This window comes from Uranotaenia lowii, chromosome 3 (assembly GCF_029784155.1).
Source record: "Uranotaenia lowii strain MFRU-FL chromosome 3, ASM2978415v1, whole genome shotgun sequence".
NCBI lineage: Eukaryota > Metazoa > Arthropoda > Insecta > Diptera > Culicidae > Uranotaenia > Uranotaenia lowii.
Window position 1 is genome coordinate 98,267,007 of NC_073693.1, and position 15,366 is coordinate 98,282,372.

General features: G+C 38.3%; 1 protein-coding gene across 1 annotated transcript; it reads right to left on the minus strand.

The window, feature by feature from the left end:
• Positions 1-792: 792 nt before the first annotated feature.
• Positions 793-1,823, minus strand: LOC129758014 (cuticle protein 16.5-like). The gene is made up of 2 exons (XM_055755431.1): positions 1,735-1,823; positions 793-1,670 (listed from the first exon to the last, which is right to left on the minus strand). The coding sequence occupies exons 1-2, from the start codon at positions 1,813-1,815 to the stop codon at positions 960-962; spliced, it is 792 nt and encodes a 263-aa protein (XP_055611406.1). The 5' UTR covers positions 1,816-1,823; the 3' UTR covers positions 793-959.
• Between the last annotated feature and the right edge of the window lie 13,543 nt (positions 1,824-15,366).

Sequence of the window (15,366 nt, forward strand, 5' to 3'; positions counted from 1 at the left end):
GATGTTATGAAATCGATTGGTACATCTTTGTACCTGAAAATGATCACATATTCTTAGGTGATGGAAAGAATTAGAGACATGAGCTATCAAAGAACGAAAGAACATAAGCCGTAAATATCATGAATTTTTCGAAAAAGATACAACGGCTCACCGGCAGGACTTGAACCTGCAATCTCCGCTTCAGTACAACGGCGCGTTAGCCAATTTCACCACGGTGAACGTAATGAAACCGGCGAACCCGAGCAATCGAGCTCTGCCGATCAACTGCTGGACCTTCTATCGAAATGCTCGCTCGCTCGGCTAAAATCCCGAATCGATGGGTGGGGTTAGAGAAACAAGAGAGACCAATAGCGGGAAAGATCACATGCGGGATATACATGGTGTTTTCGATAGAAGGTCCAGCAGTTGATCGGCAGAGCTCGATTGCTCGGGTTCGCCGGTTTCATTACGTTCACCGTGGTGAAATTGGCTAACGCGCCGTTGTACTGAAGCGGAGATTGCAGGTTCAAGTCCTGCCGGTGAGCCGTTGTATCTTTTTCGAAAAATTCATGATATTTACGGCTTATGTTCTTTCGTTCTTTGATAGCTCATGTCTCTAATTCTTTCCATCACCTATGAAAATGTGAAAAATGATCTAAAATGCACTAACAATTACGTTGATGACAATAAAAATAGTAGTTTGAGGAAAAAAAGGTTGATTTTGACAACATTAAATTTTGGCAACACAAAATGTTCGGGCGTGTTACCAAAAACGAACGGGGTCTGTGATTCTAAAATATCAAACATCCAAAGTATCGTTTCAAATAAAATTGTATTCTGATGACTGAAGGTACAGGAAGACTAAAAGCTAAATGTAAGAATTCTCTATAAGTATAAAACCTTAAAAGCTAAAGCATCATAAAAACAATCGAATAGCTGAACACCACTACTGGGTTAAAATATATCACAACACAAATTGATTACGCGCTGGCTGCGGGTGCTGCTGCAGCAGCTGCTGGAACACCGTAGGTCGTAAACGGTGCCCCTCCTGGGAAGGCGGTAAGCCGTGCTGATACAGGAGCAGCAGCAACAGGAGCAACTGGTGCGACTGCAGGAGCCGCTGGAACAGCTGGAACAGCAGCATTAGCCGTAGCAATGGCTGCTGGAGCAACAGGCACAGCAGCTGCGTTTGCCACTGGAATAGCAGCACTAGCAAATGGAGTTACAACGGGAGTTTTCACCACAGCTGGAACGGCGGCTGCTGGGAGCACTGCTGGGGCGAACACTTGAGTCTTCACGATGCTCGGGGCCAAGGGTTGGGCATAGGAGACAATTGCTGGACCAACGGCTGCAGGGATGGGAGCTGGAGCCAGGACTTTTGAGACTGCTAGTGGGGCAACTGGTGTAATTGGAGCAGCTACAGGAGCGGCGTAAGTTATTGCTGGAGACGCTGACAGAATAGTCGGTGCGTAGCTTCGTCCCACAACTTGGGAGTAAGCTGTTCTTAGAAGACCTTGTTGAGCGATAGGAGCAACAACTGGTGCTCCATAAGCTAACGGTGCTCCATAAGCCAAAGGTGCTCCGTAGGCCAAGGGCGCTCCATACGCAATCGGTGCTCCATATGTCAATGGGGCTCCAAGAAGTCCTGGCTCAGGGTTAGCATAGGCTGTAGCCATGCAGACAACGATAATCTGAAATTATGAACAATTCAATTTAAGAATGTTTTTCAAACTTGATATTTAAACCATCACTTACCAATTTGGTGAACATTTTCCGTTTGATAAGAGAAGAAGCTTCAATTAATCGATTGCTTTGAAATGATACCAAAATCGGCATCGACAATCTATTTTATATTGGACCTCCCACTTTTGAGCCACAAAAACGAATCCTAACGGACTCCTGAGCGCGCGCAAGGTGCATCGACACGCTGCTGCTCCTCTTCTACGCCTCAGCATAATAACGAGCCGCATTACATAATACAAATTTTGACAAGTTCACGTCACTTTCGCTCGTGTCCTCGGCCGGCATTGATCGATCGTCCGATCGACAGTTGCCAGTGGTCATGGATTCAAGTAAATCGAAAATCGCGATTGGTACGCATTTTTCGACCAAACACTCTGAAGAAGCGACGGAAAAAAAACTTAACGGTCCTCCGATGGCATACGAAATTTTCGGGGAGCCTCAAGACCAAACTCTATCTACCATTCCCCATAATTCTCATTCACGCGAATGAATAATTCAAACCATGATCGTGTAATTGATGTCGTAAAAATCGGGAGCACACTTCTTCTACTTAGTGGGCTGCCTGACTGGTGACTATGAGTATTCTTTTAGTTAGTAGTTTGCTATACATTGTTATCAATTGAAGCCCGGTTCGGTTTTTGATCTTGTAGATTTTAAATACCCGATCGTAAAAGCGAACAAGTGTTAATACACCTGTTAAACTTGCCCGTTTATTGGTTTAACCATGAAACGAACAAATTCGAGCTAAGATGAGAGCATTTAGAACGAAAAAAAGCTTAACAAACTGTCCATTTAAAATTTAAATCTCTAGAATAGAAACTTATATGTGGAATAATAATTACGGTAAAATCCTAATAGAATTACAGAATGTGATCTAAGAATAGAGATTATCCATTTGAATTAAGAGTTTTTCTCAAAGTAATTCATTAACTTACACAGAAAATAAAAAAAACCGGTAAAATTTACCGAGAAGCGTAGGTGATTTTTTTTCCCACCCAGCTTTTTCGGTAAATTTTACCATTCACCTAGCAAAGTAGTAAATAATATCGTATTCCCATTCTCTGATTTAAAAAGTAAATGCTAGCTGATTTGTTTGGTCTCTTCATTAAGAATAAAACAAAAACAAAATTCGTTCGAAATTTGATATTTATTTAAAATTAATAGGGATTTATATCTCATAATTATTGTTGGAATGTATAACCGTGTTTAAAAAAATATTTTTGAGCCAACTCCAGACTAAATAAATAGTGTAAATAATGAGTTACAAAATGTCAACATTTTTTTTAGTTATAACAAATGCAAAAAGTATTTTTAAAGCTGATTTAAATCGTTTGAAATATGTTGTAGTACTGGAAAAAACTTAAAAATGTAAGGAAAATAATTTCGGACAGAAATTTTTAATGAAGAAATTTTGTTCTTATCCAACACTTTATAAACTGATTACTATCTACAGCTATTTTTCTTGAGTTTTTAAATTTTTGACACGAATGACGAGACAAGAAAGCCTGGCTGGACAAACTCATTAGTCGAAGAGCTTTTCTCCATAATGAGACGGAATAGTAAAAGATTTGAGAAAAGGCAGAATCACACATGCGTTTTGTCCACATTGGTTTTCTTATTCCGGTGGCATCCCTGGCGAAGGATATCAAAATAAAGCGACGTACCCAGGAGTATTTCAACCAAAAACGTGAGCAAAAGTCAAAATTTAAAAATGAATATCACTACGATTTTAAATTTTATTTGCTTCCTAAATAAATTTTACACCATGTACCAGTTAGCTTTTCAGTATTTTTTTTTTTTTTTAAGAATAACAGCGACTGATAAAACTTCAACAATTTTATCAACCAGAATTTTACATCACATCATATAAAAATTTCGTCACAGATCATTGTGTGAGAACAAGTTTTAGAAGTGACTTAAAAACAAATTTTGAAATTGAGAAGTGAAACTGATGCTATAAGGTTATATTTGAGGATAATTGGTTGCAAAAAAGTGGTTCAGATCTGTGTATTGAGCTTTAAAAAACCATTTATTTTGTTTACAGCTTTCAAAGTTTTTTATTGAAAAAAAAAAGTGTTTTCGTTTATGTTCCCAGCAAGTCCCAACGACAAATTTTACATCATGTGATAACTCACAACTTCATGAATCATGTATGGAAGAACAAAACTCCGCATACTTCCGCACTTGTAATACTTTCAATGTTGAAGTGGGAAAATTTGTGACCTTTTTGTAAATTCCTTTGTTTTTTTTAATAATTTGGTCAAGAAAATAAAAGTTTTTCAGATTGTAGTTAAAAATTGTTCTTTAGTGCTTATTGATAATAACTTATTTACTCTATGATACATTTTCAATAATGTTAATCTCGTGGAACATCTATAAAAGTCGCAGCTTTTTTAAATATTTGAAAACAATTCACTATTGGTTTTTTCCTTAATTTAAACAAAGGAATTTTTACGATGTTACGGGTTTTAATTCGAATATTCATTCAGAAAATTTTTGAAATTTTTGATTTTAGAATGAACGTTTATTTTTCAGAGCTCAGCTATTTAAAATAATCATACAGTATGAAGAATGCTCTATAGAAGCAATTATTTAATTTTTTGTTAAAATGGCTCATTGAAATTTCACAATGTGCTCCAGAATATAAGTTCAGATAGACGAAAATATACGCGAAGTAAAACACAGGATCATCATGAAATGGGTCTACGGATGTTTTAAGCTGTGTGTTGAATTCGAACGTTGTTTTATAACCTGTTCAATATTTTTATAAAACGCTCATTCAAACGTTGTTTTATAACCTGTTCAATATTTTTATAAAACGTGTGTATTTCTTTTATTCCAAGGTTAATATTCATTTATTTTCAATCCATTATCTTTATTTCATCTATCCTCTACACTGTGCAACACAAATGAACTAAGGGCCGCAGGATATACGTATTCTTCTAAATAATCAAAAAGGTTTCTGAGACACCTGGCAAAGCGGCTGAATTGCAGAAACTTTTCGAAGCATATTGCATAAAAATATTTACAAAAATTAACTAACGCAAATTTGAGTAGAAATCAGTTGGACAAAGTTTTAAGAAAATAAAAGAACGTTTAGTGATATTTTCATTATTCAAGGTGGAAGATAATATTCGAAGTATCAAGCGGATTCGATACTGATATCGACTATTTTTTTTTTATCAGAATGCTAAAAAGTGATTCAATTGGCTGAAAGTTAATTTTACTAACTTTAATTTTATTTTAAAAGTCTTATTCCAAGATACTCAAACGTATGACTGAGTATATATATCAAACTAAACTTTTGGCCAATTTTTTGTTCTATATAGGGTGAATGCGCTTACTTTGTACCTAGAGCCTACTTTAGTCCAAAAATGCCGGAAATTGTATATTATTCATTTTGCTAGCATATGGTAAAGATACTGCTATGCACACAATGAACTCTTATTCTTCCTGAATCCTACGATACCGCTTTTTGCCAAAAACAGTCTATCTGATAAAATTTTTGAGGTTTTTAATAATGTACCTCCTAACCAGTGGTATATCAAACAGCTCAATTAGTGAGGAGAAATGAGAGTGAATAAGGGAAAATTACGTTTTTTTACTGAGCAAGCCAAAGTTTAAAGGAAAATTACTTTAACTGTGAAGAATGTTAACCATACTTCCAATTTTTCCTTAAATAAATGAAAATCAATGGAAAATCTGGAAAATTAGTGAACGGTCCAAATATAGGAGACTTTCGATATTGATGCTCCATTTTTAGACCTGACATCACCAAAACTTTGTTTCAATACCAACTAATCAACAAAGGTGCGAATTTTTTATTTAGGCATAGTTTAGAACCAATATTAAACATTTTTTGTCAGCTTTACGCAAATAATTATTTTATTTTATTTACATAGTATTCCGTCTCACGACATAACTTGACGAACATAATTCCTAAAATTCACTCGGTCCATGGCAACCGTTCTCCAATTTCTCGGGCACCCCACGTTCGCCAGATCACGCTCCACTTGGTCTAACCACCTCGCTCGTTGCGCCCCCGCTCGTCTTGTGCCTACCGGATTCGTAGCGAACACCTGTTTTGCAGGACAGTCGTCCGGCATTCTCGCAACATGTCCCGCCCAGCGTATCCGGCCAGCTTTCACCACCTTCTGGATACTGGGTTCGCCGTAGAGTCGCGCGAGCTCGTGGTTCATCCTTCGCCTCCACACTCCGTTCTCCTGTACGCCGCCAAAGATGGTTCTTAACACTCGTCGCTCGAATACCCCGAGTGTACGCAGGTCCTCCTCGAGCAATATCCATGTCTCGTGCCCGTAGAGAACAACCGGTCTAATAAGCGTCATATACAGGTTACACTTCGTGCGAGGGCAAAGTCTTCTCGACCGCAGTTGCTTGTGGAGTCCATAGTAGGCACGACTTCCGCTGATAATTCGCCTCCGGATCTCACGGCTGGTGTCATTGTCTGCCGTCACCAGTGAGCCGAGATAGACAAAGTCTTCGACTATCTCCAGCTCGTCGCCGTCGATCGTGACCTTGTTATTACTGGACAAGCGGGTTCGGTCGGTCTCGGATCCGCAGGCCAGCATGTACTTCGTCTTGGACGTATTAATCATCAACCCAATCCTTCCTGCTTCGCGTTTCAGTTTGCGGTAGATCTCCTCCACCGCCGCAGATGATCTGCCGACTATATCAATGTCATCGGCAAAGCAGATAAGTTGACTGGATCTGTTGAAAATCGTGCCCCGCATTTCGCCCACCGCTCGTCGAATAACACCTTCTAGCGCCACGTTGAACATCATGCAGGATAGACCATCACCTTGTCGAAGCCCCCTGCGCGATTCGAATGAACTCGACAATTCACCCGAAATCCGCACACAGCACTGCGTTCCATCCATCGTCGCCTTGATCAGTCTGATTAGCTTCCCGGAAAAGCCGTTCTCGTCCATGATTTTCCATAGCTCGTTACGGTCGATCGTGTCGTATGCGGCTTTGAAGTCGATGAATAGATGATGCGTAGGGACTTGGTGTTCACGGCATTTTTGGAGGATTTGCCGTAATGTGAATATCTGGTCCGTCGTAGACCGTCCCTCCATGAAGCCGGCCTGATGACTTCCCACGAATCTGTTTGCTTGTGGCGTGAGGCGGCGGAGTAGGATTCGGGACAACACTTTGTAGGCGGCATTGAGGACAGTGATCGCTCGGTAGTTCTCACAGTCCAATTTGTCGCCCTTCTTGTAGATGGGGCATATTACCCCTTCCTTCCACTCCTCCGGTAGCTGTTCTATGTCCCAGATCCGGATTATCAACCGGTGTAGGCGATCGGCCAACCTGTCCGGGCCCATTTTGATGAGTTCAGCTGCGATGCCATCCTTCCCAGCCGACTTGTTTTTATTCAGCTGGCGAATGGCTTCCTTAACTTCACTCATCGTTGGGAGTGGCTCCTCTTCGTCGTTGGCTACGCCGGCGATATACCTTCCCCCACCGTCTTGATCTCCTGCATGTGCGCCGTTCAGGTGTTCATCGAAGTGCTGCTTCCACCTTTTGATCACCTCACGATTGTCCGTCAGGATACCCCCGTTCTTATCCCGGCACATTTCGGCTTGCGGCACGAAGCCTTTGCGGGATGCGTTGAGTTTCTGATAGAACTTTCGTGTTTCTTGGGAACGATGCAGCTGCTCCAGCTCCTCGAGCTCCTCCTCCTCCAGGCGGCGCTTTTTCTCCTGGAAAAGTCGAACTCGCTGCCTCTTCCGCTGTCGTTGATTTTCCACATTTCGACGGGTGCCTCTTTGCACTACTGCCGCCCGCGCGGCATTCTCTTCGTCCATCACCCTCCTACACTCCTCGTCGAACCAGTCGTTCCGTCGAGATCGCTCCACATAACCGATGACGTTCTCCGCAGCACTGTTGATGGCTGTTTTGATGGTATCCCAACAGTCCTCGAGAGGGGCTTCGTCAAGCTCGCCCTCTGCCGGCAGCGCTGCTTCGACCGATTGCGCGTAGTCTGCCGCGACCTCAGGTTGCTTCAGTCGCGCGATATTTAACCGAGGCGGGCGCCGGTTTCGCGTGTTGTTCACTACGGAGAGTTTTGGGCGCATCTTCACCATCACCAGATAATGGTCCGACTCGATGTTGGCGCCCCGACAGGATCTGACGTCGATGATGTCTGAGAAGTGCCGGCTGTCTATCAAAACGTGGTCGATCTGTGATTGAGTTTGGTACGGTGATCTCCAGGTGTACTTGTGTGGGAGGCGGTGCTGAAAAAAGGTACTACGTACGGCCATTCGTTTGGAGGCGGCGAAATCAATGAGTCTGGGGCCGTTTTCGTTGGTCAGCTGGTGCGCGCTGAACCTTCCAATTGTCGGTTTAAATTCCTCCTCCTGGCCGACCTGAGCATTGAAATCCCCGATGACGATCTTGATATCATGTTTTGGGCAACGGTCGTATTCACGCTCCAGCTGCGCGTAGAATTCGTCTTTGTCGTCACCGGTACTTCCGAGGTGAGGGCTGTGCACGTTGATGATGCTGATGTTGAAGAACCGGCCCTTGATTCTCAACCGGCACATTCGTGAGTTGATCGGCCACCACCCGATCACGCGCTTTTGCATCTTTCCCATCACTATAAAAGCTGTTCCAAGCTCGTGTGTGTTGCCGCAGCTCTGGTAGATGGCTCGACCATCTGGATACGTTCGTACCGTGGAGCCCTTCCAGCATACCTCCTGCAGCGCTACGATGTCGAATTTGCGGCTCTTCAATTCGTTGGAGAGCACGCAAATAAACTACAAGAAAGAAAACACAATAAAGTATCAGCTATTGTTCTGCTGATTGAGCTGACTGGGAGTGAAAGTGTTTAAAATATTCATAACAGAAATTAAAGTGTTTTTAATCGTTTAAAAGCTGTAATACTTTCTTATGATAATATTTGATTTATGATTACATATATTTAATGAATTTGTTTTCTATTTTTTGAAAAATCATACTTTTTATAGGAATTCTAGTTATAGGTCCAACAAAGGTACCAGTAGAGTACCAAAATAGCAACAATAGGTTCAAAGATGGAAATTTGGATCATCCATGTCTTTATAAATCCTTCAATAACGGTGAAACCTATGTTGAAAATTTTTATTGAAACTGGCGATAAGATCATTAACTATAAATAAACTTCTTGAAAGATATAAACCTTCCGTTTGTTATGAGAAAAACATGATTATTTAAAAACCACCGCTTAAAGGTTCCAAAGTAAGGCAACTAACCCTACTTCTGTGCGCAACGCCATGTTGATGCGAGAGCATTAGACTGATTCAGCTCTTCGAATCGATATTTTTACAAGCGATTAAAGTTTTAGTAAAAAAAAGTTATTTTTTTTGGAAATTTACACTTTTTTATTTTAACACTAGCTGACCCGGTGTGTTTTGCTACGCCTTTCAAAAACAAATGATATTTTCGGAAATTATTCAAATTTTTATTGTTTTTGGTAATATTTTGAATCAAACTAACAGAATTCAGAAGCAACCGTTATGAAATGAGAGCTGCAGCTGGAGTTTAGAATTGCAATAAAAAAATGACTTCAAATATTTAATTTTATGAATCTTGATCTTAAATTTGTGTTAAACTTCTGATAATTTTGATCTGTTTCTTTAAACTTCGCGCTGAAAAAGGAGGATCTCAAATTAATCTTACGCAAACAATCTAACTTTTAAAATATGGTTGTTTTTGCTTGATATGTTCTGGATTTATGCTAAAGCACTGATGAGAGAGCCCTCCCTGTCCTTCCCATCATCCCCTGTTGAATGGAGGCCATGGTCTTTAATTATCATACCCATTTTTTTCGCACCCACAAATCCTCTTGAATAAAATAAAGTTCCATTGGTTAAGCTTTACAACAAAAATTATATGGAGCCCCCTCCTTTCTTTCCCTCTCTACATTGTAAAGCGTAAGGGACAATAACAATCGTAGAGACATATCTTGTAACCAAATACCTTTCCATGCCATATTTGTTTCCATTTGTTGGCTTCGTTAGCATAAATTGAGAACTTATGCTAAAAAAATTGTATTGGGCCCACCTCCCTTTTCCTATGTACCTACTCACTGGAAGGAGGATGGTGTGTGAAATAATCATAGAATCATACCAAAATGTTTTTCCATGTTCGGATTTAAAAGTTTAATGTAAGCCTATATTCCAAATTCTATTCTCCTACTGCAAGAAAATAATTGTTCCATATAGAAATATTTTTCGTATTGAAATACCATCCCATGCCAAATTTGGTTTTATTTGCGTTGTAAATTCTTGAGTTAGGGGAGGAACGGGCTATATGCGCCTATTAAGCAGAATACTGATTTAATCAAATATTACATCGAATATGTGTACAAAAACTATATACACATGAACAGACATCTGTTTTCTATACATTGGAGTTATTTTTTTTGTTCCGTTTTTGAGAAATTGATTTTATTATAACTGTTGTCAAAATTGCTGAACCTCAAACCATGCGGGCTAAACGCGCCTATTTATATTTTAGGTAAAATTTCTGTTTTTTTTTGGCAATACTTACGAATAATTTCATTGGAAATGCTTGAAACTGATAACATTCATACGACAAAGCTGAAGTTTTATAAAAATCTATGTCTTTAATAACTTTATGGAATAAACAAAATTTAGGGTTGCCATCATACGGAGGAATTTCATTCCTATGATAAATTTTATCAAATCTGTTTTGAGATCTTCGATTTGCTTTTAAGATGTTAATTAGAGCTTAGATTTGAAGTTTAAATGATAAAAATCATATATTTATGCTATTTAACCAGATAATTTAGGGTAGCGGCATTTTACAAATGCCGATGATGGGGGCATACAAAAACAGTCTCTTATTCCGATTTCTCATCATCATGAAACCATCATAAAAGCTTAAATTTGTTTTACTTCTAAGGTTCATTTGAATAAGAAACAAAAACCACCAAACTTTTTGTTTTGAGCTTCTTTACGTATAATTTTTTAAAGTCAAAATATTACATCAACCGCATTTAACCCGATAGGCCCATTTAGGAAACCTTTCCCTATGCATACACTTGAAAGGAAATACCATCTCCCCTTCCGTTCTCCTCGTGCATAGAAATCAATCTTATGCAAGTTTTTGAGTTCAAATGTTGGAGTTGAGGTACAGTAATTCACTTATATTTCGACTTTTCTGACTTTTTTATATTCAAACCGTAATATGTCGAAAACGATAAAACAAATTCAGCTGAAAATTCACTTTTATAACAATAAAGCAAACATGTGTCAATTTCAAAAACTTGTATGGGAGGAATCAAAATTTAGCAGGGTAGATTTAATAGAATTTTAAACGATTTTTCGCTTACAAAAATCATTTTGACCACAATAAATTTTTTTATCAAAATTTGAATTGAAATCATAACTAGAGATTCATGTATTCCAACTCCAAAAAATAAATGATCCATTCATCCTTTTTTTTCGTTTTGATCTTCACTGGAAATCCATTGCATTGGTTTCCCACGCATAGTTAGAATTCTATATGCTCGAGGTTTTGGTTTCCCATCCAGAGAATATTTGAAAACTGGAGAAGTTTTAGTTTAAATTTCCAAATCGATTGTAAGATATTGCAGTTTTAATTTTTATTGAATTTTTGTATCTCAAGTTTCCAATATTTGAGAAATATGCAAAACTTGGTGGTTAAATCAAGTGAAGCGTGATCTGGCGAATGTGGGATACCTGAGAAATTGGAAAACGGTTGCCATGGACCGAGTGAATTTAAGGAATACTTTTTATCAGGTTATGTCGAGACTGGTTAACTGGTCTAATGCTAATGCCAATTCTTGCAAATCGATGTTCTATTTGCTATCGATACTTTACGACGAATTATGGGGGCCCAGCGATTTGATTTCAATTGTAAATTTACTGATTTTAATAAATCAGATTAGCTTGAAAACATTCTCCCTATTTTATTTCAACATTTTTCTGTTGAAGTTTATGATTTTTATAGTAAAAAACATTGGCAATGCATTGCCCTGAAGCGTTAAAACAAAGAATCACTAAGTACGTCTTTAATATGGCGGAGTTTATTTAAATATCTCGAAAGATTATTTTAAAATGAACAAGTTTATGATAGAAAATAGTTTCAGGAGTGTAAGTTCATCATGTGAAGTAACCAATTAAAATGGAAAGTGATTTTCGGCTTTAAAACAAGCATTCATGAATTGAGACGAATCAAAGGGATACGACGGATATGGGTGACGATTCCTTAGTGTTCAACATTTTACCCAAAACTAATGAGATTTGAAAAATAATATTTCAACTTTCATGTCATGTTCAAGAGTCAAAAACGACAAAAATACACGTGTTGAAAGTTTCCAGCTACTAGTTACAAGGAATTGTTTTGAGTATTGTGGTTTCGCGAAATTCCCATCATAGGTTTTCTTTAACGTGCACCCAATGAAACGCATAAATATGATGAGAAGCTGAGCTTCATCCCCCATGTAGACAACCTTTTCGTGCCGAGCTATGTTGTACATCTTCTCCTGCCACGAGCAAGGGAAAAACTCCAAATCTAAAAATAACCGATCCGTTCTATTTTCAGGTTTTTTCCACCTTCCCGCCCTTGGGGATTCTAAACTCGAGAGCACACTCGGCAGCAGGTTGTCCTTTGGTTTGAAGGGGTGTGCATGTGTATGTGTGCCGGTGTCTTCATCCTCTGTTTGAGTTTTCCAGACGAAACTTTTCCCCCCGAGATCTTTTTGTGAGAAAAAGGGATGTTACTGTTGTTGTGTTTTTTCGCTCTGAAAATTTTACAAAGCCCCCTAAGACTTTCAAAAACTAAACATTTGGGTTTAAAGCATGCTTGAAACCTAAATTGTTACATATTCAAGCCCATTTTTTTCAAAGAAATTCTGTAAAAGTTTTTTGAAATTATTTATCACCAAAATACGACAGAAAGGTCAAATAAAAACTGCTAGGAAATCCAATCAATGAAATCTCGCTTTCAGCTTCTATTTGCGACTAAACTGTAATGGTTCTTGAAAATCAATGGTAGGGGTAGGAAGCAAAACAATCTTCAATCCTTGGAAGGCAGCAGGATGTGAAAACTTGGGCTCATTTTTTGTTGTTGGTTTGAGCAGAAACAAAACAGCAGCAAAAACAATTTTCATTTCGAAAGTGAATATTTCATAAGTTGAGCTGCTGCTCGGTTGTGGATCATCGTGGGTTTCACTTCAAATATTTTCGGATATCGGAAGATTTGCTTTGTGGTCTGCGCTGGCTGATAGCTTTTCAACCGAATTATGAAATTAGGACGGTAAACATGGGCGAGGATTTGAAAGCATGTTTTCGTTGAAGGAGGAATACTTTTGATATACTTATATGTCTTCTACGGAATGTTTCATTAATTCAAGATATCTGAACGTTGATTTCACTGATTAAAGGGTTAACAAATTTATACATATATCCAAAGTATTCGTTCAACTCAATTTATAGGCTTACAAACGTAGAAACTAGATGCTTAAAATTTCGACTTAGTTTTTGATGATTTTATGGAAAAATGTCATATTGGTAAAAATTATACCGGCCCGGTGATCAAAGTAAACCCAGCTTACGGTATTGAGTTGAAAAAACAATTTCTTAAGCTGATTTCGTATTTTATATTTAAATTCAGTTTCAGTTTAAAAGCATATTACTTTAAGACCACAATCTGGACTAAAATTAAATTCGTTATATAAATTATTAAAATAGTTCATATATTGTTTTTGGCAACATTCGGTATTGGGGAAAATCGAACGTTTTTTGGGAAGACATTTTACTATAGTTTTCTTTATAATAGGATCAATATAATTTAGACAAAAGCCATACATACGTTTTTACGTTCTTCAATGGTGATAAAATTCAACAACAAAAACAAAAATTAAAAATAAAATTAAGTAGGGGAGAGTGGGTTTATCATGGGCCACGTTTTTTCTTTGCTCCATAATCTATATATATATAAAAAGCAATTATCTGTATGTTTGTTTGTTTGTTTGTTTGTTTGTCCTCTATAGACTCAGCCGCCTTAAGAGCTAGAGATCTGAAATTTGGCATGGATGCTCATTAGGACCAGGAATGATGAAAAATGTTTTGAGATTTTTGGACGACCCCTTCTGAAGGGGGTCGTCCATACAAGACAAATATTGTTTTCACGTTATTGACGTTATTTTCCGTCGGATTGTGATGAAAATTTGCACATGAGTGTTTTGAGAGACGAGCAATCGATTACAGTTATCAAATTTAGGATCAGGGGTCGGCCAAAGGGGTCGTCCATATTCACTGATTAATGTTTTTGCGATATTGACGTTATTATACATCGGATTGTGATGAAAATTTGCACATGAGTGTTTTGAGAGACGAGCAATCGATTACAGTTATCAAATTTAGGGTCAGGGTTCGGCAAAAGGGGTCGTCCATATCCAATGATTAATGTTTTTGCGATATTGGCTTTATTTTACATTGGATTGTGATGAAAATTTGCACATGAGTGTTTTAAGAGACGAGCAATCGATTACTGTTGACGGTGGGCGTTACAAAAAACCAATTTTGCTAGCGAAACGCTTCAAACTGAAAGTTTATTATAAGTATTATTGAAGCGACTTAAAGTTATTCAACTTACATTAATAGTTTTCAGGTATGTTTAACGCGTCAACGTGTTTGTGTTTGAAACAGTTTGGAAACCTGACTTTCTAATAAATTTCGGTTAATACTATTTACCAATATTTTAACTTGAAATCTAACCTGCTATGTAGAGGAACCGATTACAAATCAACGGAACGGATGGAATAATAAGAACGGCAAGCTAAATATTCGGTAACAACTATAGAAGATAGAAATTAGTTCACATTAGTTCACATTTTTTCATTGATTTGTGTGATTCACATTTGTTAACCTCGAAGTAGTCACGTCGGAGAAGTGTGATAAAGTAACCAAGGAAACGACGGCGATGTCAATAGGATGCCGGTCGTCGTTGCGTCTGTCAAATAGCCTCTGCGTCCGCCCCAAATAGTTTCAAGATTCGTCACGATTGTTTGGCGGCGTTTCGAGATACTCTCAAGCAGTGCACCCAGTTCTCAACAATTACAGTTATCAAATTTAGGGTCAGGGGTCGGCAAAAGGGGTCGTCCATATCCACTGATTAATGTTTTTGCGATATTGGCGTTTTTATAGATCGTATTGTGATGAAAATTAGCACATGAGTGTTTTGAGGGACGAGCAATCGATTTCAATTTCGAATTGCGGATCAGAAGTCGGCTGAAGGAGTCGTCCATACCCAACTTTAATGTTTTTGCGATTTTGACGTTATTCTACATTGGATTGAGATGAAAATTTCCGCATAGGAGTTTTGAAGGACGCTCTTTTGCTTTCAGGTTTCAAATCTTGACTCAGGGGTCGGCAAAAGGGGTTATTATCTGTTCACTGTTTTAACGATATTCTTTTGATTGAGCATAGAATTGTAATGAAAATTGACACATGGGAATTTACCAAAAAAGATAACTGATTTCAGGAGTCAAGTTTTGAATCGTGGTAAAAAAAAGGCCGTCCATGTTAGTTGCTCACTGTTTTCGCGATATTGTCGTGATCATGCATCGGATTGAGATGAAAATGTTCAGAT

Coding starts and splice junctions, on each gene's coding strand:
- LOC129758014 (XM_055755431.1), bottom strand. CDS start 1,815: ATGCCGATTTTGGTATCATTTCAAAGCAATCGATTAATTGAAGCTTCT. Junction 1,671..1,734: donor GGAAAATGTTCACCAAATTG/GTAAGTGATGGT, acceptor TCATAATTTCAG/ATTATCGTTGTCTGCATGGC.